The 22,935-nt window shown below is 30.5% G+C and overlaps 1 protein-coding gene across 1 annotated transcript; it reads left to right on the top strand.

The window, feature by feature from the left end:
- The first annotated feature begins 812 nt into the window (after positions 1-812).
- Positions 813-20,943, top strand: LOC139527171 (uncharacterized). Its single transcript, XM_071322482.1, has 11 exons — positions 813-916; positions 4,285-4,497; positions 4,764-4,979; positions 6,408-6,608; positions 7,983-8,156; positions 9,677-9,874; positions 12,302-12,436; positions 13,574-13,711; positions 14,233-14,373; positions 15,693-15,723; positions 19,431-20,943. The coding sequence occupies exons 1-11, from the start codon at positions 862-864 to the stop codon at positions 19,558-19,560; spliced, it is 1,632 nt and encodes a 543-aa protein (XP_071178583.1). The 5' UTR covers positions 813-861; the 3' UTR covers positions 19,561-20,943.
- Positions 20,944-22,935: the final 1,992 nt, after the last annotated feature.

Raw genomic sequence — 22,935 nt, 5'->3', positions numbered from 1 at the left:
CATTTTAAATTCTTTTGTTTATCGGCATTTTCAAGAGACTGCTGTTTTTCCACAAACAGAACAACCCGAATACCCTCCTTTTTATTTTTTTTTTTATTTCTGCAAGGTCGTGTCGCTCTTTTTTCGTTAATTTGTGTTTTGAACTCCCCCCTTTTTTTTTACTGTCACCTTAACATAATTTTGTCTCTCGATTTCCTTTTGCAAAAACATTCTTTCTTATTTTCTTTTATATATAGCATAACACGTTCACTACGAGCAAAGTGCGAATCAGACACACGAGTAACAGATAACATGCGGTAGAGTCTTCCTTTATTCTGCTTCCTATATTATTACATTCATAAGCAAAGTGTTGCATTATATTCATATTAAAGCATTCATATCAGATTAAAAATACTACAACTTCTAAATAAAGGCGGAAACCTAAATAAATTGATTGATTAATTGGTGATTGCTTAATGGCCAATGACAAATATTTCATGCATGTTCAGGTCGAAAACCTCAATTTTGAGGTACTCAAACAAGTATATATTTTTAAGTCAGACGGGAAAAGGGGGGGGGGGAGAAATTATTTGGCTTAAATTGATATTAGCTGTATTTAGCATTGTATCCCTCCGGATTATGGTGTATAATCCATCTGAATAAACTGAATTTGACAATGCATCATATTAATATATTACTGTTGAATAAAAGTAAGGGTAAGATTGCTAATGAAACAATTAAAGTCAGATCGTACAAAATGCCTCAAGACTTCGTGATAAACATATAATTTACAAAATAATACCAAATTCATCACTTTTTTTAAAATTCATTTTAGCGAATCATTAGCTGTTATGGTACCCGCTGGATGTAGCTACAGCTGATATGTTACTTATTCTACTCACTCACACAGCTATACTACTGAGAGTTACAGCCCAACGTATGTTACACTTCGATAATTATTTGACACATTCAATGTTTGTTCATTCCAAATGATACCTTATCTCAACCTGACATACAGTTTTATGTGCACCATTACTAACAGAGGGCATCTTTTATGTTCGTCGTAAACCTTTTCGAAAGATCTTGTTTTCCTCTATAACCAAGCGAGCCAATTTTGGTCAAAAATTGTTCATTCGCAATTTTCATATTTGTAAAAAATGTTCTTTATTTATTCAGTTTACGAGTTGAGTTCTATCACAAATAACTACTAACCAAAAATTAATGACCATCTTATACACTTTGATTTACCTATCGATGAGTTGTTACGCCACCTTCGACACTTTTGACTATTTTGTGAAAATTTTATTGGTGAAGGAAATCGTTTTGCCAGTATCATGTAAGGATTTAAATCTTACTAATCGGAAAGACAAGTCAAATTCTTGTAATATAGTTTTTACATTTACAATGATATTGGTTATTAAGGTCGTACGATTGTTTATAATTGTTTACATCCACTTCAATTGACCTTTGGTGGATAATTGTCTCATTATCAATCATACTGCAAATCCTGTTTTACATCATCTCTTTTATCTGTTCGTTTTTTTTATTTTTTAGCCTTGGCATGGTCATTTTTTTTTCGATTTTGACTTTCACTCTGGTATCTTTCGTCTCTTTTTTTTAAAAGAACTTTTAAATATGACCTCTTATTTTTCAATACGTTAATTGTACCGAATTGTGTACTTTGACAACTTTTTATTCAATTACAAAATGTTTTGCATAAATAAAAAGCTTCATGATTAAAACACACTATCACGACATTTTCTATCTCAAAATTAGATTCTCACAATTTATTTATTTCAAACCATTAAAAACCAGGGGGTAAAATTTATAAATAAAACTTTTCGTTACATATGTTACATGCTTCAGGTCTTAAAATCAATATAAAGCAAATGAAAATCCCTAAAACATAATCATAACAAGTGTCTGAAGCGTTTTCTGATAAAAATGTATAATGAATACACGATTTTAGCTGAAATAGTAAAACAAACATCAATTGCAGCTTTAATTTAATGTATAATGAATGTTAGAACACTTGAGGAGTTTCACCAGGACCAGATCACTTTTAAATTAGCTAGTGTTCTATCTTATCGTACGGTTTTGTGAAGGAACATATTCAAAGTAATGTTATCAGTGGCGTCATGGTGTTTAAAACTGTATACATATAAATTGTTTGGTGAGAGTTTTTAACTCGAGTCAGATAGTAAATTAGATTTTACAATGACATGTTTGAACAGTTATTTTCAAATCATAGAAGAGGGACGGAAGATACCAAAGGGACCGTCAAACTCATAAATCTAAAACAAACTGACAACGCCATGGCTAAAAATGAAAAAGACAAACAGAAAAACAATAGTACACATGACACAACATAGAAAACTAAAGAATAAACAACACGAACCCCACCAAAAACTAGGGGTAATCTCAGGTGCTCCGGAAGGGTAGGCAGATCCTGCTCCACATGTGGCACCCTTCGTGTTGCTTATGTGATTACAAATCCGGTAAATAGTTTAATTCGGTAGGTCACATTCATGAAAGGGAAGGGGATTGTAGTTACGACGTAAGGAACATATCCGATATCATTTGTGAAACGGTTATTCCATAACGGTCAACCAACCCGTGATGGCGTCCGTAAAATTTACGAAGGGATGATTTCAACTTCACCATTTTGAACTCTTGGTTTAATAGCTTCCTTGTGAGCAGTAACCCTCTATCAAGAAAATCATAATAGGAAATGCAAGCACGGGAAAAATCGTATCAATTGGGAGATATATACCCCGTATGCAGGTGCTGCTGGAATGTTGCTACTTAGAAATGGAAAGTTCACAATTGGAAAGCTGAAATCATCTTTTTTGTTGTAAAGTTTTGTCTTCAACCGACCCTCATTGTCAATTTGTAGATGCAAGTCAATATATGAAGCCGCCTCAACTGTATCTGTAGTATCCTTTATCTCCAATTCGACATAGTCACAAAATTTTGAATTGTTTAGTGAAAGAACGTCATCTTTATAACGGAAAGTTAAAGGATAATGCTAAATTCTTATCTTTCTTCCTAAGAAGTTCCTGCATGAAGTCAGCCTCATAAGGCTTCTTAATGATATGTTTTATTTCAGCTTAGATCAGTTTAACAACGGAACAACAGATACACTGAATTGCAACAAAACAAACGCCAACACACATAGACTGTCAAACGCGTCTGGCGTACTACATTATAATCCTGTTTCCTTTGATAACTTTTTAGCCTTTTTTTGTCTAGTTAACAAAAAACAAAATAAACATAACGTTGGATGTTATTTTCTAAGTAATAAGTATGGTGTCACAAAAATGATTTATAACATACCATTCTTGATTTTTCTAGATTAAAGAAAAACCTCAAATTATATCACAACTGCTAAATTAGATTTGACCTGAAGGATGTTCGCTTGTCTTGTTTTGGAATTTTTGTGCGTGTGGAATCCTCTGGTTTTATCCATTTGAATGCCCTAATAAATTTGCCCATTGACCACATTTCTATTTTTATAAATCCTTTACATGTATAATGATAAGCATTCTGTATTATTGACTAGGTTTTCAGAACTTAAACCTGTCAATGATAAAGCTATGAAAAGTCAAGAGAGAATATCATCCCGCCAACATTTCAATGGCTAATATCTAAAAAAACAAGCACACTGACCTATATAATTGTTTGCTCTTATGATTCCTTTATTAATCCCCTATCAATATATACTAGTGTCTTGAAAAACTATTTTTTGAAAAAGTGAATAAAATAATTTACTCGCTCTTTGGTCGTGAGACTCCTCAAGGGTTTAAGTATCAATATATTCCAAACAACTCCACGGCAATTATAAATCCAATCTGCATACTACTCCACATCTCTCATGGGTAAAAGAATCTAAAACAATGAATGTACGGATTTGAATAATCCTATTCTGTAAAGAATTTGGTTACCGATGAAATTCAGTACAGGACACGCAAAATTCGTAACTGGTAATAATATTTCTATACTTAGCTGAATTCATAATGTAGATTTCCCAAAAAGACGTATAAAACTGTACATGCAACAGAAGAATTACTACAATATACACTATCACAATGTTTTCATTTGTTAATGAAATGGTGATTTAGCAAATTTTCGTTGTTATTGACAAATAGTACAGAACAGAGAGTCAAGCCTGAAAAAAGGACATTCGGACTTGGTACATCATAGAAACAAAACATATCTGCTTTGATATATTTTTAGAAGGCGGAAATATTAATAAATTGCAGAAATATGATCTTCTTTTCTTTTTATTCACTACTTACTTTACAGATAACCTGACACCGTTTGGTACAGCTATTCAAAGTTCCACTCAATCAAGTGGATTTCCTAAAAATGCAATAGAACCACCTGTATCAAATTCGTTTTCCCATGAAATTTGTTCACACACAGGCATTAACACCACAACACCAGCTTGGTGGATGTTTCAATTCTCTTTCGGAATTGCCTACATCACAGATATCACAATCTATTACAGGGAAAGCTGTAAGTATATATAGACAGGAGATACGTTGTGAAATAATAAACTATGTTAACCTTAATATTCTTGTCTTTATGACACGTTTCTTTAGTTACAAAAAACACGTAGACATCAGTATTGAAATTTTATATGTGTCTACCCAATTTACATATTGAATGGTGTCGTATCAAAGTTTTCCTTGATTTATGCATTTTTATAAGACTCACCATTTTATTTCTTCTTCAATTTATTGTATATAAATTTAGATTTGTTTGTGTATAATTTTTTACAGTTGCACATCGCATGGATGGATTTCAATTATATGTTACCAATACATCAACCATTCCACCTGATGGTTATCTTTGCTATGAAGATCCTGATGCAGGATTGCCAGACATCACACAAACTATTCCTTGTAACCAGCTTGGACAATATGTCATTTATTACGACACTACACCTGACAATATTTATGGACCTATAATTGAACTTTGTTACGTTGCGATTAATGGTGAGTAAAGTATCATTTATACATATTGTCTTTTAACTGTCTACCCATAAAGCTTTCAAGTGCATTTAGCTAAGCTATACCAGTCTCTTTGTTGCATTGGACAAACAGTAGAAAGTTCGAAAACCCAGGTTTTACCCAGGAGATTTTGTTTTCATCAAGTAGGTCAGATTGCACTAAAATAAAATAACAACAATGTTTGTTTTATTTTCTAATTGTTTTATTTTTTTCTTCTAAATATCTTTTAACATTAACGAACAAAAAATGATATAAAAGGATACATTTATTAATACATCTATACAACATATATATTAATGTTTTCAAAACTGTCCCGATCCCTTAGCAGTTAGCTTTTTAATAAAGGTAACAGTAGTATAATGTTGTTCAAAAGTAAAAAATAGGAAAAGGAATCTGAGCTACACACTATAACCGAGAAATACAAATCAACAATACTAAAGAGGAAGACAACGGAACAACAGACACACTGAATTGCAACAAAACAAACGCCAACATACATAGATAAGAAAGATGTGATAATAACTTAAATATTGCGGACTTTGCTCAATACATTCTAAGAACATAAATGGTTGGTTGAACCAAAATTTATAGCTGACCAAACCTCTCGCTTTCATGGCAACACTGCGTGACAGAAATACTACACAAACAAACCAACAATGTAAAACCCACTATCGGTGTTCCTTTTGTCTCTATCACATTGTTCAGCAATTCATAAACTGTCATGTAATGGCTTTGTGACGACAAATACGTTAATCTGGGCTTATACTTTTTACCTAGACATATCGCTTTCGTCGAAACATATATACTTGGTAAGCTTGACCCGTACGTATGACGTCATCTTCATGTTCGCTGGTGAAACAAAGCAAACAAAATACTGAACTTCAAGGTAAAATCAAAAAGGAAAGTCCTTAATCAAATGGAAAATTCAAAAGCATATTCAGCTCAACATATGCACCTGTCGTTTTGCTCATGTAAAACAACATCGGTTATAACATGTACAAGTCCAATTCTGTGAGGTCAAATTCGACGGGCAGAGGACAGAATTGTGTTTGCGACTATTGAAACATATCGTCCACCAGCATAAAGAGGGCTTCCATAACGGACATTTAACACTTGATGGGACCAGTAAAAGTTTGAAATGAATGACTTAAACAGCTTCCCTTCATGGACCATTAGCCTTAATAGCTTTCTTGTAGGAAGAAACTATCTACAAAGAAAATTATACCAGAATATGCAAGCTGTGGAATACTTACAAAATGTATACATAACAGATTGAAAAATCATAATTTACAAATTGATTTTCTTTTTTCATTGTCATAAAAATAACAGCGTTGACCTATGCTATTCAAATTGATGTTGATATATTTTTGCATTCTTATCGCCCATAAATCATGAAGACTGTTTTGTTTTCAGGATGCCGAAAAGGTTTATGGGGAAATAACTGCGAGAAAGTGTGTGCTACATATTGCGTTGATCAACTTTGCTACCCTGGAAATGGGTCTTGTATTTTTGGATGTAACAGTGATTACTGTTTGAATGATATTTGCAATAAATTTACCGGTATTTGTACCGATGGTTGCAAGCAAAAACGAACAGGAGACTTTTGTAACAAATGTAAGTAATTTTTGATATACATATCGTAAAAAATCCTTACGCACCTCGATAATTTGCCTATCTCCCGAAAAAAATGACCCAAAAATTGCTATCCTGTTTTGTGGGATTAAAGGGTTGATTTTGGAGGGAGGATGACTATGTAATTAACATCAAAATGAAAAAATAAATGGTTTTGAGGTAAAAAAAAATTAACAATCAAAGTTTACATTTTATAATATGAAAAAGAACAACATTATACAGCATGTCTATGAAAACATGTTTTTCGTTTTCTTGAGTGTTAGAATTTGATGAAGAATATTACATTAATTTATCATGCTTTGAATTAACAAAAAAAAACGCGATAAAAATAACGACCAATCAAAATAACATAAAAGAAAACATGATATGTTTATTAAATATACTGATTCGATTTTTTAAGACTTTATAACGTTGTGTCGTTTGTTTTCTCGTATATTTGAGTGTGAATTCACAATACTATAAGACGTGTAACGGTACTTTTCTATCCCATATTTATGTATTTGGTTTTGATGTTATATTTGTTATGCTCATCGGATTTTGTCTAATGCTTAGTCCGTTTCTGTGTGTTACATTTTAATATTGTGTCGTTGTTCTCCTTTTATAATGCGTTTCCCTCAGTTTTAGTTTGTTACCCCAATTTTGTTTTTTGTCCATAAATTTACGAGTTTTGAACAGCGGTATACTACTGTTGCCTTTATCTTAATATAAACATCTATAAAGGTGAAAGTTGGTTAATAGACTTGAACTGTTTACATGCATTATCATTAAACAAAATAAAATTATAAACCAACTGGTATTAAAACATTAACGATTTTCGAAATATTATGGATTTTCAACCCACGGACAATACTTCCTAACTGAATTTGACAAAATCTTTCATATTTCGGAGTTTCAAATGCTATCAACTTTGTAATTTATATAGTCTTTTAATTTTTTTTTGAAACGAACGTGATTGATAAGACTCTCTAGATAAAAAGAGTGTCTGGCGTACAAAAATATAATCCTAATGTCATTATTGAGTTTATTTGAATATTTTTTTCAGTATGTTTTTAAAGAAATAGCCAACATTTTGTTTCGAAGAAATATTTTGTGTTCGATTCATATAATTTTCAAACACCTTACCACAGAGGGTATTAATCTTTCAAAAAGTCTCTACCAACTTAAAAATACTCCAACCTGGATCAAAGTTTATGATTTCTTTGTTAATTCAAGGAAACTATTTTTTCTTCTGTTTTTAAATGTTTCGGATTCTGGAGGTCCTACAGTACAAACGTTTTACTTCTCGTACGTTAACTTACTAAACAATGAAATAAAAATGATATAAAAAATAAATGTAAATATATCTTTTCGTCACAGATAACTTGGCATATGACAGTTCAATCCTTATAAATCCAAACAGTAGTTACCCAGGTAGTCTAGCAAATGATGGAAATAAAATATCCTGTTCTAAAACAAAAGGTCCTACCGTTACATTTCAAGTCGACCTTAAAGAAGAAAGCATTGTAACAGGAGTGCACATACTGTTTGGCGGTAAGTTAGTTAAACAGTCTATATTTGATTTTATTACTGAACTGACTATACTCATATTTAATTGACTACTTTAGTTAATATCTTTGATCTTGAAAGGCTTCTATTGGAGTTGAATGTTTAATCATTTCTTGGTTTAATTTTATCCATATGCACTGGTTAAACATACAAAGGCAACAGTAGTATACCGCTGTTCAAAAGTTAATTGATTGAAAATGAATCTAAGTTACAAACTCAAAAAGAGGGTAACACATCAACTATAAGAAGAGAACAACGAAATAACAGAACATAGAAGTGCAACAAAAAAAGAAACATATGTCAACACGGAGTTTTAACTCACATCGAACAGCAGGCTATAAAAAAGTCTCAAAAATGACTAGTGATTAACCATTTAAATACACTCATCATAGATACCAGGACTAAATTTAGTATATACGCCAGACGCGCGTTTCGTCTAAAAAAGACTCATCAGTGACGCTCGAATCCCAAAAAGTTTAAAATACCAAATAATGTACGAAGTTGAAGAGCATTGAGGACCAAAATTCCTAAACGTTTTGCCAAATACACCTAAGGTTATCTTTCCCTGAGGTAGAAAAGCCTTAGTATTAAAAAAAATCTAAATTTTGTGAACAGTTAATTTATAAATATAACCGGTACCATATCAATGATATTTCATGTCAGCACAAAAGTTAAACGGGTAAACCAACGCTCTAATCTATATTAAAACGAGAATCGAGAAACACTTATGAACCGCACCAACAAACGACTACTACTGAACATCAGACTCTTGAATTAGGACAGGTGCAAACATTTGCAGCAGGATGAAATGTGTTTAAAGGTACCAACCTTCAACCTTATCTGAAACAATAGTGATATATCACAACATAGAAAGACACACTTAGATATCAATTACTAAATCAAAATAGATACTAAAACAAATAGACATACACTGAATGAATGCATTAGATATATGATACAATATAAATACAAAATCAATAAATTAAGGGGCGAATAATTAAAGTAACAGTATTTTACCGCTGTGAATGTTAAAGAATTTCAGGAAAACAACAATAACCTTGTACAGAAAGCCACAATTTACAAAAGTATGCATAGGTTAATGAAATTAATTTTGTTGTTAGGTACATGGGGGAGCAAAATATTTATACACAATATATAATTTCGATGTTCATTGTACAAAGAAGTGAAAATTCATAGTAACAGCAAACACTTATCAAAGCTGGTATAAGACCAGATATAATCTTGAATAAGTAAACATAACCTAAAAAAACACTAAACAGCATTACGTATATTATTAACAGGTTTTTATTATCAAATAAAAATATTAAAAGAAGCACAATCTTCCTAACGACTGGTATGCTGATTTTCATTTGGTGAAACAACGAAATCAAATATTCACGGACACACATTTTTCCTCAATTAACAAAAATGGGTGGCACAACAATTAATAAAGCAGAGGTAAATTGGTTTTGCTAGTTTGAAACGTTTGAAGCTATTATTTTCAGAACATAATACAGAGGTCGGTAGCCATACCCTTTATGCATCAAATACAACCAATTCTTGGAAAACTGGGACAATTTTATTCGAAGAGCAATTTTTGCCTACAAGAATCAACGTTAGTGCAGTTTTAAGATATTTGACTTATGTACCTCCAGTTCAGGGAATATCTGCAGAACTTGAAGTTTGTGAAATTGGAATTCTTGGTAAGTGTTTATTTTATCAGAAAAAAGAAAACTTGAATGCATTAAGGTGGTGTTTTTAATAGAAAGAAAGTAAGAACATTTAAAACTCTTTTGAGTAATTGAGTTTTGATTCAGCTAAAATTTCAAAATTATCAAAATACGTTAATGGCTGTTATTTTGTTTAAATGTCAACATATAATTTTTTCATCGAAAAGTGGTTATTCGCCTACTGTTAATATTTGGTTATTCGTCTTATTTGTAAATACCGATAATTTAACCATTTGAGTAACTATATATATATTTATGGCTCTATGGTCGAATTGTTGTCTCTTTGACACATCCCAAATTTCCCATTCTTAACTTTATATATATAAATTGCTAGATTTACAAAACGGAATAGATTAATCAAACTAACAGCCTATAGCTATGGGGTTAACGATTGGATTATGATACCAAAACTATGATGCAACTGAAATTTTCATTGTCTTGTGTGCCCGATGCACATTTTGATCGACAGGTATGCATCATAGCAAATATAATGGTAACAAGGGCTAATTAGACAACAGCTAAAATTATAGGGGCAGTAGCTATGAGACATATTAAAAATCTAATATATTATTTTTATTTTGCTTAATCATTAATAAAGATGCAAATCTTGCAATAATAATTCGCTTTTAGTTTAAACAATATTTTATTCATAAAGTGCATGAAATATAATTATACAATATGAATACAGGGATTCGAAAACAGGAAAAAAAAACTTATGCAAATCCGTCTCGCTTTTAGCACCCAGTGTGGTTCAACTTTTTCAAAATAAGCTAAAAAACATTGATTATAAATTATTCACTTGCAAGTAAATAAATCGACCTCATTGAATCCGTATTCATGTGAACTTCAAGTCAACCCCTTAGCCTGAGATGGATATCACGTGAATTGAATGTGTAAAATTATTTAAGAATGTTCACTACTCTGTTTAAAAATAACAAGCTTTTTAAAAGACTATTATGAATTGATAGTATATGAATAAACTATTGAAAAAAAGCAGGAAAAAATGGAAGTTCCGTGTGCTTGTTTTCGAGATATCAGCCATTGAAAATTTGGCGGGAAATATTTCTCTCTAGACTTTTCATACATTTAAGATTGGCACTATTTTTGTTTAAAAAACAATGATAAAATAACAAGAATTTCATAAGATTTTAAAAAACTGTTTTTTAAACTATATGTAATTAAAATATGAAAAGAAAAGTAGGGGTTAGTAGGCAAAATGTTTTAATGGTAACACATGGATAAAACCAGAGGATTCCGAAAATCTGGCAAAAATTCATAAAAAAAGGGGGGCAAACATCCTTAATGGAAAATAAATGTCAACATTGAAAGTGAAATAAAGATAAATCATATCATTGACTGACATCGATTAAAAAAACCCAATATTCTTATACAGATAAAAACGAAGATAAACATTTATTTATCATTTATGATATGAAATAAAATAGAGCTGAGAAAATCCAACAGCACGAGTATGCGTAATCTATTTATATCTATATTAATATTTACATCGATTATATGGTCATCGGATGACTTTAGAGGTCAACTCGATAGTTAACTTGATGGCATGCAGTCTAAAATACACACGAAACGAAGCTACTTATGTGCATCCCTGTGTCTTGGTAATTATTTATTTCAGAATTTTAATAGTTTGGATAAATGTTTAACATTGTTTGAATCAAATATAAGAATTTGATTAAAATCGGTGAACATGAATTTTACAGCTTAAGTTCTTTAACACCATATAACACGTCTTAATTGGTTAGATCACTTACGTCGAAAGAAGTTGCAAAATAAGCTTTTAATAATTACTCATTTTATTAATCATGGAAATGTTAAATAATAACAGTATTTAAGTACATGTACATGCATCGGCAAGGAACGAAATTATAAAACAACAACATAAAACTGTTGGAGCTACATGTAACATGTGTACATCGGCTATTTCAAAAATGTCAATTATAGATTTCTGATTTTTAAAGAATTATAATGTCAAGCATGTCAAATGCGCCAAAAAGTACAAAATATAACTACACAAGTTTAAATGGAAGATAACTTGATCAAAATGGTGTCACATTGCCTACGGTTAATGAAAACAGTATTGATTTATTAATTTGTGTTTAACAGCACTCTCAAAACTATGGTCATTTATCTTGGCGGTCAGGTTTTTGTTTATTTGTGAAGGAAGTCGGAAGTGTCTGGAGATAAGCATCAACTGTTGATAAGAAAATAGAGAATTATAATTGCTTCGGAGTACAACTGTCACATGCGGGAATCGAACTATTGAATTCCAGTGTTGACAGGCTTTTGATAAGGAATAATTTAGACCACCCGGTTTACCAGGCCCTTTAGACCATTATGGGTATAGCCAAATAAGTACGAAGGCATTTATTTCTGTTTTAGGTTGTCCACCTTCACATTATGGTACTGGATGTAATAAACTGTGTCCAGGTAACTGTAACGGACCTTGTGATCTTGACACTGGTAACTGTATATTTGGTTGTCTAAACGGATGGATCGGTAATAAGTGTGAACAAGGTATAAATATCAAAACTTTACAATTCATGTGTAAGAGACGTTGTATTTATCTGTTATATTATAATTTTTCAATCTGTCGATTGATGCTTGTTTTTTAAAATTCTTCTTTGGTCTTGCAAAAGCATGTACGCAGTATATGCAAATGTTATGGATTCAGTCCCAGCCTTGTCAAACAGAAACTTAAAATAATGTTATTAAATGCCTCAGTTCTTTACACGTAGATTTTAGGAGTAATAGCAAATTCTAGTCGGATTGGAGTCATGATCTTGTCCTTATGGGCATATTATTAGTTATCTTGGTGTTATCAGGGGTGTACAGAATTTTACACCGTTGTTGAAAATTCATACACCTTAGTTTAGCAATTACAAGAAAAAAATTAGCTTTTGACAAAATTAAATTAAGTTCAATCTTAATCAACTAGGATTGCATGTTTTCCTCATGTTCCTGCCGAATGTCAGTATTTCTCCTAGGTTATACCAAGTTTTTCTAATACATATTGGTCACAATAATAGAGTCGAGAGTACAAAAAGTGGCTTTTAATACCATCAATTAATTATTCAATCAATCCATCAACTTTGTCAATATGCATCATTTATTGTCAAATTTGACATGTTCTGATTGTTAATTTTGTTTTAACTTTTTTTGCCAATACTGTCAAAAATTGTTGTAAAACAATAAACAAGCATAAACAATTTCAATATATATAAATATATTAATTTCGACATGTTGAATGTTTGATAAGGAAATTGCTTGCAATTGAGATATTTGATCAATTCAATTGTATTACAAATTTCCGGAACATAATTTATTTTCATACTTTAAAATTTTACCTTTGGTGAGTCACATCGCAAATGATTTAGTACGACCAACTCTTGAAAATACCAACATGTCAAAAAGCATTGAGGAAAAATAGTGTTGTCGACAATGTTTTGCTAAAACAATCTACTGAATTTATCAGTTTAGGGCACAAGGGATAATTTGAATGTTTAATCATTAGATAATTTCCGGTTATTGTTTTTGAAAAATATTGTTTTTGTTATCCCAAATTTAATCTTTTAAATCAACTAATTATCGTGGATATATTATAGATAAGTATATGTATGACATGTTTTTCTTTAATAAACACTTATTTAACAGCCTGTCGGGATGGTTTATATGGAAGTAACTGTCTTCAGATATGCTCACCATTTTGCTTACATGCACCTTGTGATCATAGAACCGGAGATTGCATAGATGGATGTATTCGTGGAGTGCATGGAACTAATTGTATGCAAGGTTAGATTTTGTTTAAACGTTCCATGTGTGTTTGAATGTGAAATATATGAAACCTTATATATACAACTGGGCCTAGACGACTGCGGAAGAAGTTTTTTCATATGATTAATCATTACACAAGAATAAAGCAAAGTAACAAAATTACCGAACTCCGAGGAATATTTCTTTAGCAAAGCGAAAAATAAAAAAATAAAAAACATTAAGGAGCCACTCGTCTGAAGTTAACACAAAACTGAAAAATGGTTTCACGTTGCTAATAAATATGCTTTACATTTTTTACACAGTGAACTGTATACAACATAAATCAAATGGTTAAAAAAAATATAAATCGATTACAAATATACAAATGAAGTCATGATCAAGCTTAATAAAATCGTGAAATGAACATGGTTGTGATATATTTCGTTTACTGTGATCTGTGAAAATATAAAACAATTTGCTCATACTTTTTAAGATATAATAATAATAATAATAATAATAATAATAAAAGAACTCTATATATTTTATCCTTTTTATTGCAGTTTCTAAAAACACAGCAGAAAGCGTTAACGACGTCGCTACCCGGATTGGAATTTTTATTGGAGGTGTTCTTTTAGGAATACTTTTAACAGTTGCGGTGTGTTGTATAATTAGGAAAACACGACAATCACAGAAAAAGGAAGGTAAGCAATTTTGCAAAAGAGGGAGGAAATATACCAGAGGGAGAGTCAAATTCATAGACAACATAAACTTACAATGGCATGACTAAAAATAAAAAGACAAGCAGACAAATAATAGTACAAAAGACACAACATATAAAACAAAAGACTACGCTACAGGAACCCCACCAAAAACTTGGGGTTATCTGAGATGCTCCGGAAGGGTAAGCAAATCCTGCTCCACATGTGGCATCTGTCGTGTTGCTTATGTTATCATAAATCCAGTAAATAGTCTAATTCGGTAGGTCACATTCGTGAAAAAGGAAAGGGTATTGTAGTTACGACATAAGGAACATATCCTATATCATCTGTGAAACGGTTATTCCATACCGGTCAACCAACTCGGGATGGCGTCCGCAAAATTTACGAAAGGATGAATTCAACTTTACCATTTGGAAATCTTGGTTTAATAGCTTCCTTGTGAGTAGCACAAAGGAAATCATGAAAGGAAATACAAGCCCGAGAATATCAATTGAGAGATATATACTCCGTATGCAGGCGCTGCTGGAATGAAGCAATTTAGTCAATGAGGCAGAAACATAATTAAGTTATTATGTGTATCTTTTATACTTCAAATCGTTGGAACGTTTACTTTCGGTTGCTGAATAATTTCTCTGTCAATATAAGAATGCAAAGATCTAAGATTATTCCAATGACGAATCACCTGCAAACCCATACTGCATAGCAAAAAAGAAATCGCCCCGAAATGATAAATGCAGTATTACCATTGAAACGACCAACATGTTACGATAGATTTTAAGACTGCAAAATAACATTACATCGTAATTGGTTTTTTTTCAACGTGTTGATTCCAGCGTCATTAATGAGTCTTATATTAAGAAAATGCGAGCATCTGGCTTGCCAACTTCTTAGCCTGGCTTTTTTTTTGGCTTTTATATTTAGCTTTTGCATGTGTTAATTTCACTAACTGTATAAAGAAATAAAAAATCCTCGTTATTTGTTCAGAAATATATTACATGCGATCTTCTAGACACCAATACATTAATAATTTCTGACTCTACTGTAAACCAGAAGTTCTTCTTCTTGGGGACAGTGACAATTTGATCGATTTCAATTTTAGAAAAACATCATAAACAATAAGTCCAACATTCATTTATTTGGACAGAGGAAGCAATGTTAAACAGAGAGCTCAGATTTACTAAATGCTACGCTCTATTTTGCTATTCCGTTCTTTACGTATATACATGTTTTGCATTTGATACTGTTTAACATACTACTAAACATGCATACAAATATTTCAATTTTATCGTCTATGTTGACAGGCAAAGATAATGTGTCAAAGAAAACACAGAGGTATGTTTGTTATTAATAACTTAATAAAATACAGAGGTATGTTTGTTATTAATAACTTAATAAAACACCGAGGTATGTTTTTTATTAATAACTTAATAAAACACCAAGGTATGTTTGTTATTAATAACTTAATAAAACACAGAGGTATGTTTGTTATTAATAACTTAATAAAACACAGAGGTATGTTTTTTATTAATAATTTAATAAAACACAGAGGTATGTTTTTTTATTAATAACTTAATAAAACACAGAGGTATGTTTGTTATTAATACCTTAATAAAACACAGAGGTATGTTTGTTATTAATTACTTAATAAAACACAGAGGTATGTTTTTTATTAATAACTTAATAAAACACCAAGGTATGTTTGTTATTAATAACTTAATAAAACACAGAGGTATGTTTGTTATTAATAACTTAATAAAACACCGAGGTATGTTTGTTATTAATAACTTAATAAAACACCGAGGTATGTTTGTTATTAATAACTTCGTAAAACACCGAGGTATGTTTGTTATTAATAACTTAATAAAATACAGAGGTATGTTTTTTATTAATAACTTAATAAAACACCAAGGTATGTTTGTTATTAATTACTTAATAAAACACAGAGGTATGTTTTTTATTAATAACTTAATAAAACACCAAGGTATGTTTGTTATTAATAACTTAATAAAACACCGAGGTATGATTGTTATTAATTACTTAATAAAACACCGAGGTATGTTTGTTATTAATAACTTAATAAAACACCGAGGTATGTTTGTTATTAATAACTTAATAAAACACCGAGGTATGTTTGTTATTAATAACTTAATAAAATACAGAGGTATGTTTGTTATTGATAACTTAATAAAACACCGAGGTATGTTTTTTATTAATAACTTAATAAAACACCAAGGTATGTTTGTTATTAATAACATAATAAAACACCGAGGTATGTTTGTTATTAATAACTTAATAAAACACAGAGGTATGTTTTTTATTAATAACTTAATAAAACACAGAGGTATGTTTTTTTATTAATAACTTAATAAAACACAGAGGTATGTTTGTTATTAATAACTTAATAAAACACCGAGGTATGTTTGTTATTAATAACTTAATAAAACACAGAGGTATGTTTTTTATTAATAACTTAATAAAACACAGAGGTATGTTTTTTTATTAATAACTTAATAAAACACAGAGGTATGTTTGTTATTAATAACTTAATAAAACACAGAGGTATGTTTGTTATTAATAACTTCATAAACACCGAGGTATGTTTGTTGTTAAAAACTTCATAAAACACCGAGGTATGTTTGTTTTTAATAACCTCATAAAACACCGAGGTATGTTTGTTATTAATAACTTAATAAAATACAGAGGTATGTTTTTTATTAATAACTTAATAAAACACCAAGGTATGTTTGTTATTAATAACTTAATAAAACACAGAGGTATGTTTTTTTATTAATAACTTAATAAAACACCAAGGTATGTTTGTTATTAATAACTTAATAAAACACCGAGGTATGTTTGTTATTAATAACTTAATAAAACACCGAGGTATGTTTGTTATTAATAACTTAATAAAACACCGAGGTATGATTGTTATTAATTACTTAATAAAACACCGAGGTATGTTTGTTATTAATAACTTCATAAAACACCGAGGTATGTTTGTTATTAAAAACTTCATAAAACACCGAGGTATGTTTGTTTTTAATAACTTCATAAAACACCGAGGTATGTTTGTTATTAATAACTTAATAAAATACAGAGGTATGTTTTTTATTAATAACTTAATAAAGCACCAAGGTATGTTTGTTATTAATAACTTAATAAAACACAGAGGTATGTTTTTTATTAATAACTTAATAAAACACCAAGGTATGTTTGTTATTAATAACTTAATAAAACACCGAGGTATGTTTGTTATTAATAACTTAATAAAACACCGAGGTATGATTGTTATTAATTACTTAATAAAACACCGAGGTATGTTTGTTATTAATAACTTAATAAAACACCGAGGTATGTTTGTTATTAATAACTTAATAAAACACCGAGGTATGATTGTTATAAATTACTTAATAAAACACCGAGGTATGTTTGTTATTAATAACTTAATAAAACACCGAGGTATGTTTGTTATTAATAACTTAATAAAACACCGAGGTATGATTGTTATTAATTACTTAATTAAACACCGAGGTATGTTTGTTATTAATAACTTAATAAAACACCGAGGTATGTTTGTTATTAATAACTTAATAAAACACCGAGGTATGTTTGTTATTAATAACTTAATAAAACACAGAGGTATGTTTGTTATTAATAACTTAATAAAATATGTTTGGTTTATTCTCTGAATGATAAAATGTCTGAAACGAGAAAGATATAATTCAGGTGAAAACGGAATGCCTCTTCACTTCAGCATGCCCTTATTCTATTTCGCGTCAGACGCTTCCAACGGTTAAATTCCGTAATAGTTAGATGCATTTTTTAAACTTCAGGCAACATACAGAAGTCATTGTTATATAATCAGTAGATATTTGTTTTGTAATCTGACTGGTGTGCCCCGTAATAATACTAAAATTCTAGTGTAGGTTCGGAAAGAACTCTTACCAAATTAATCAGTTAATAAAAACATTAGTACATACATGTACAGAATAAAATAAAATTGAGAATGGAAATAGGGAATGTGTCAAAGAGACAACAACCCGACCATATAAAAAAAACAACAGCAGAAGGTCACCAACAGGTCTTCAATGCAGCGAGAAATTCCCGCACCCGGAGGCGTCCTTTAGCTGGCGCCTTAACAAATATATACTAGTTCATTGATAATGAACGCCATACTAATTTCCAAATTGTACACAAGAAACTAAAAATAAAAAAATAGAAGACTAACAAAGGCCAGAGGCTCCTGACTTGGGACAGGCGCAAACATGCTGCGGGGTTAAACATGTTTTTGAGATCTCAACCCTCCCCTTCACCTCTAGCCAATGTAGAAAAGTAAATGCATAACAATACGCACATTTAAAATTCAATTCAAAAGAAGTCCGAGTATGATGACAGAAGATGTAACCAAAGAAAATAAACAAAATGACAAAAAAAAAACATAAATAACAACAGACTACTAGCAGTTAACTGACACCATAGTGACATGCCAGCTCCAGACTTCAGTTAAACTGATTGAAAGAATATGATCTCATCATATGAATATTAGGGAAAATCCCCCGTTAGGGGTTAAGTATCATACCATCATAACATATATGAGAAGAACATGCCAACAACTGTTTTTTGAAAAAAATGTGTTTAGTTCCGATGCAAAGACCCTTTAAGTGAATCAATATTAACGCCAAAATAAGCAATCTTTAATGACCTGACAACAGTATCGTAACTATATCCCTTCATGATAATTCTATTTAAAGGTTTTGTTAGTTTCTGAGGTGAATACTGACATTTTTGTGCTTTATAAGGAATATTTCCATAAAAAATAATAAAAGAATAAAAGTATATTTCGTCAATGTGTATGTTGTCTCGAATTTAACCCTTGTTTTATGAAATGCTTAAGCGACAAATGACATAGCTGGTTTGTACTATCTACATATAATGAAAATAATAAAAGAAAAATCTAAAAATGGGAAGCCTGCGTAGACGAAACTAATATTTTTAACAATATGAAGACTTTATAAATACTTTTTAGCTTTATTTTTTAGTCAAGATTCACAACATTATGACGATGTTAGAATGGAAAATGTATCTACTTATCAGGATCTCAGAATAGAGACGGTAGCAAATGAATATGACCAGATAAGCCAGATAAACACATCATATGATAATCACTGAGAAATAAACTTATATAACGCCATCTACCAGGGGGAAAAACTAATGGATATTAAATACAGTTAAATATAGGAACTTGATCTACACGATGTGATATGTGGGATTGTATCAATAGGATAATAATTGGTGTATTGATAGACATTTGAAGAAAGTCTTAAAGAATACAACATCACACAAAACACCAAACATGTTTGTGAAATTGTATAATTAAAGACTTGCTTTTTAAATAAAATGTTTTGTAGTGTAATGTATCATTGTTATATGATCCATCGTTCCGTAACAATTATTGTTAACTGTTATTCAGACATTTCATAAATAAAATGTATATATGTGTGTGTATGTGTAGGGTTGTGTTTGTGAAAGTGTCTGACCATTTCTCTGTCTCTAATTGTCATAAATCACTTTATAAACCAGTATGATCTGAATAAAATATTTTTTTTGTTTTCTATTAATATCAATAATGTTAGCGTTTATCTGTATATAATGGCGGTCAATGCTATATTATATAGACGTCGCTATTTAATAAACTCTGTGACCCTGTGGATAGTAAACTTGAAAATAATAGCAGATAGAAAATACAATTTATTAATAGAATATATGTATGTTCAAAGTATACAGAAAAACTCAAACCGGATGTCTAGTCTGGCTTAATATTCCGACCTATGACGGAAACAATATCAGGACGCCTTTTTTTCGTTTTCCTCCAAAAATAATCCATAAAGAATAATTATTAGCAAGGATGACAAATTCGACAATGTATTGTACCTATAGGGTTTAGAGGCAGGATGATAAAAAATACTTCACTATTTTTGCGTTGTTTTATTAAATATATGTGATTAATATGCTATTATGCACTTTTATATTGTTTATGATTGTTTTTTGTGCTGGGTGTTCTTCTGTATGTACGTACTATATTCCTGTCACTTAGTATTGTCCTGTCCAAATTGGGGAATATGGCACTTGTGATATTTTTTTTTTGTGTGTTGCTGTTCAGTGTTTCGGTTGTTCTGATGTTTCCCTCTTATAGTTGATGTATTTCCCTCGGGTTAAGGTTGTAACTCGGATTTATTTCCTCTTTACCGATTTATGACTGCCATACAGCTACTGTTGGCTTTATTTATTTATTTGAAATAAAGATAAATGTATATTAAAATTCCTCATAGAACCTTTAGTTAATGATGTAGTAGAAATTTACCGAAAAATATACTTGATCTCTCAGGAATAGTCTAGTACAAACTAGATGCTAAGCCTTATTATTAAACAGCACATACACAAAAAGAGGTCGGGATAATCATCATGACAATTATACGTATCAAATTATATCAACATATTTATGACATGATACTGAAAGAAAACGGCTGTTTTCGGTAAAAGCAAATACATCCTACGCCGTTAAGCTTATTATATTAAAATATGAAAAGCAGGCAAGGTAATGTCATTCATCATGTTCATAAAAAGATATGTGGACTCTTTTATTCCTAATTTCAAACGAAAATTTCCTATTCATACCTTAATGTATGTAAAAAGAAATATTGTTGTAAAGTCATATCCATTTAGCAATTAAATTCAATAGTAGAAAGATCATTTTCTGTTTAATGTATGTTTAATACTTCTGAATTTTATTTAATACAAAGATTATCTTGCTTCTTTTGTTGATATTTAACACAATAGATGTAAGCCAGGCTCTTATTCAAAAGGGATAATATTCTATTACAGTTTGCATAGAAGAAATTGTAATAACAACATTTCCAAAAGTTTGGAGGCTTATCTCGTTTTGAAATGATTTTGTCAGAAAGTAAACATTATCTTTTTTCATGTTTACCCACCAGCTTTTGTTTTTACTTCATATCAATTAAAATATATACTTTTGCGCTTGCCTGAGCAACGTGATGACTGTAACATATGGAGCAGGATCTGCTTATTATCCTAACAGAGCATATCAGATCATGCCGGTATTTCATTTTGTTTGTGTTAATGTATGTTGTGGTTAATGGGTTAAATCATGTACGTGGCACATTTGTTAAAGTAATAAAACAAAACAATCAAAATGGTATTAATCAATAATTTATTCCATTTGATTAGAAATTATACAGGTTCAACCAAGCTTAAAAATCCAATATTATATATGATTTCTATTACATATTTATATATTTCTGTTTGAAATTAAAATTTCTAAATGTACAGTTTTCAAATTGTCAGGTAACAGATACTTGTTTATTCTTTTATAACACACTAACGTAATGAGTACTCATTTGTTGTGTACGATATCATAAAACAAATATTAACTTTGAATTTTTCGAAAAACTAAGGATTTTCTTTTCCCAGGCATAAATAACCTTAGCCGTATTTGGCACAACTTTTTGGAATTTTGGATCCCCAATGCTCTTCAACTTTGTATTTGTTTGGTTTATAACTAATTCGATATGAGCGTCACTGATGAGTCTTGTGTAGACGAAACGCGCGTCTGGCGTACTAAATTATAATCCTGGTACCTTTGATAACTATGGACATGTGGTATAATTGCAAATAAGACAACTAAAAATCAAAATGAAGTTAATATTTTAGAAATATCAGTACTGTAGTTTAAGAGTTGCCACCGTCAATTGTCGATTTGATGGTCACAAATGTTTTACTGGCGACGCGTAGCTTGAAATGTTGAAAGTAAAAAAAAACCAGTTCCACGAAACTTAATGAATGATTTTGACGCAAGACTGCATGGCTGAATGTGACGTCATACAGATAAAAACTTAAGTACTGTAGATTATTATGTTACATAGGTGTTGTTTATTTTCAATGCTATTGTAGTAATCGAACATTTGTTGATCCAATTAATTCAAAAGGGTGTATTCCTACTTAGTTAAGCCTGGTCAACTGTGGATTTGACGGCAACTTTTAGCCAATGAAAAAAATTGCATTAGAATAACAGTTTTATTCAACATTGCGAAAATACATACAGTCGGCAACAAATAAACCTGACATGAACTATGTGCAACGATTCAATATAACAAAACAATTGATGTAAAATAATTATGACCGAGTGTAAGATAAGAAAACAAGATAAACATCAATGATTAAGAGCTTTACGAATACTAATCCGATAAAAAAAACCCAACCAAACCCAAACATACTTATCCGATAAAATAACCCAACCAAACATATGTATGACAAAATATAAACCGAACTTTACCTCAAAAATAATTCACCTCAACACTTATATATATATGATGTGTACAAGTTATTATAAGTTGCACAAAAAAATGTACACATTATAATTTATATTTTGATTTTGTACAAATTACAATTTGTACAAAATGATAACTTGCACACAACATATATATCACGTCTTGGTTGACAATATATTTGTATCATTTGGATGTG

Source organism: Mytilus edulis, chromosome 6 (assembly GCF_963676685.1).
Source record: "Mytilus edulis chromosome 6, xbMytEdul2.2, whole genome shotgun sequence".
In the NCBI taxonomy this organism is placed as follows: domain Eukaryota; kingdom Metazoa; phylum Mollusca; class Bivalvia; order Mytilida; family Mytilidae; genus Mytilus; species Mytilus edulis.
The sequence above is the reverse complement of the archived record's forward strand: the minus strand, read 5'-3'. Positions and strand labels throughout refer to the sequence as shown.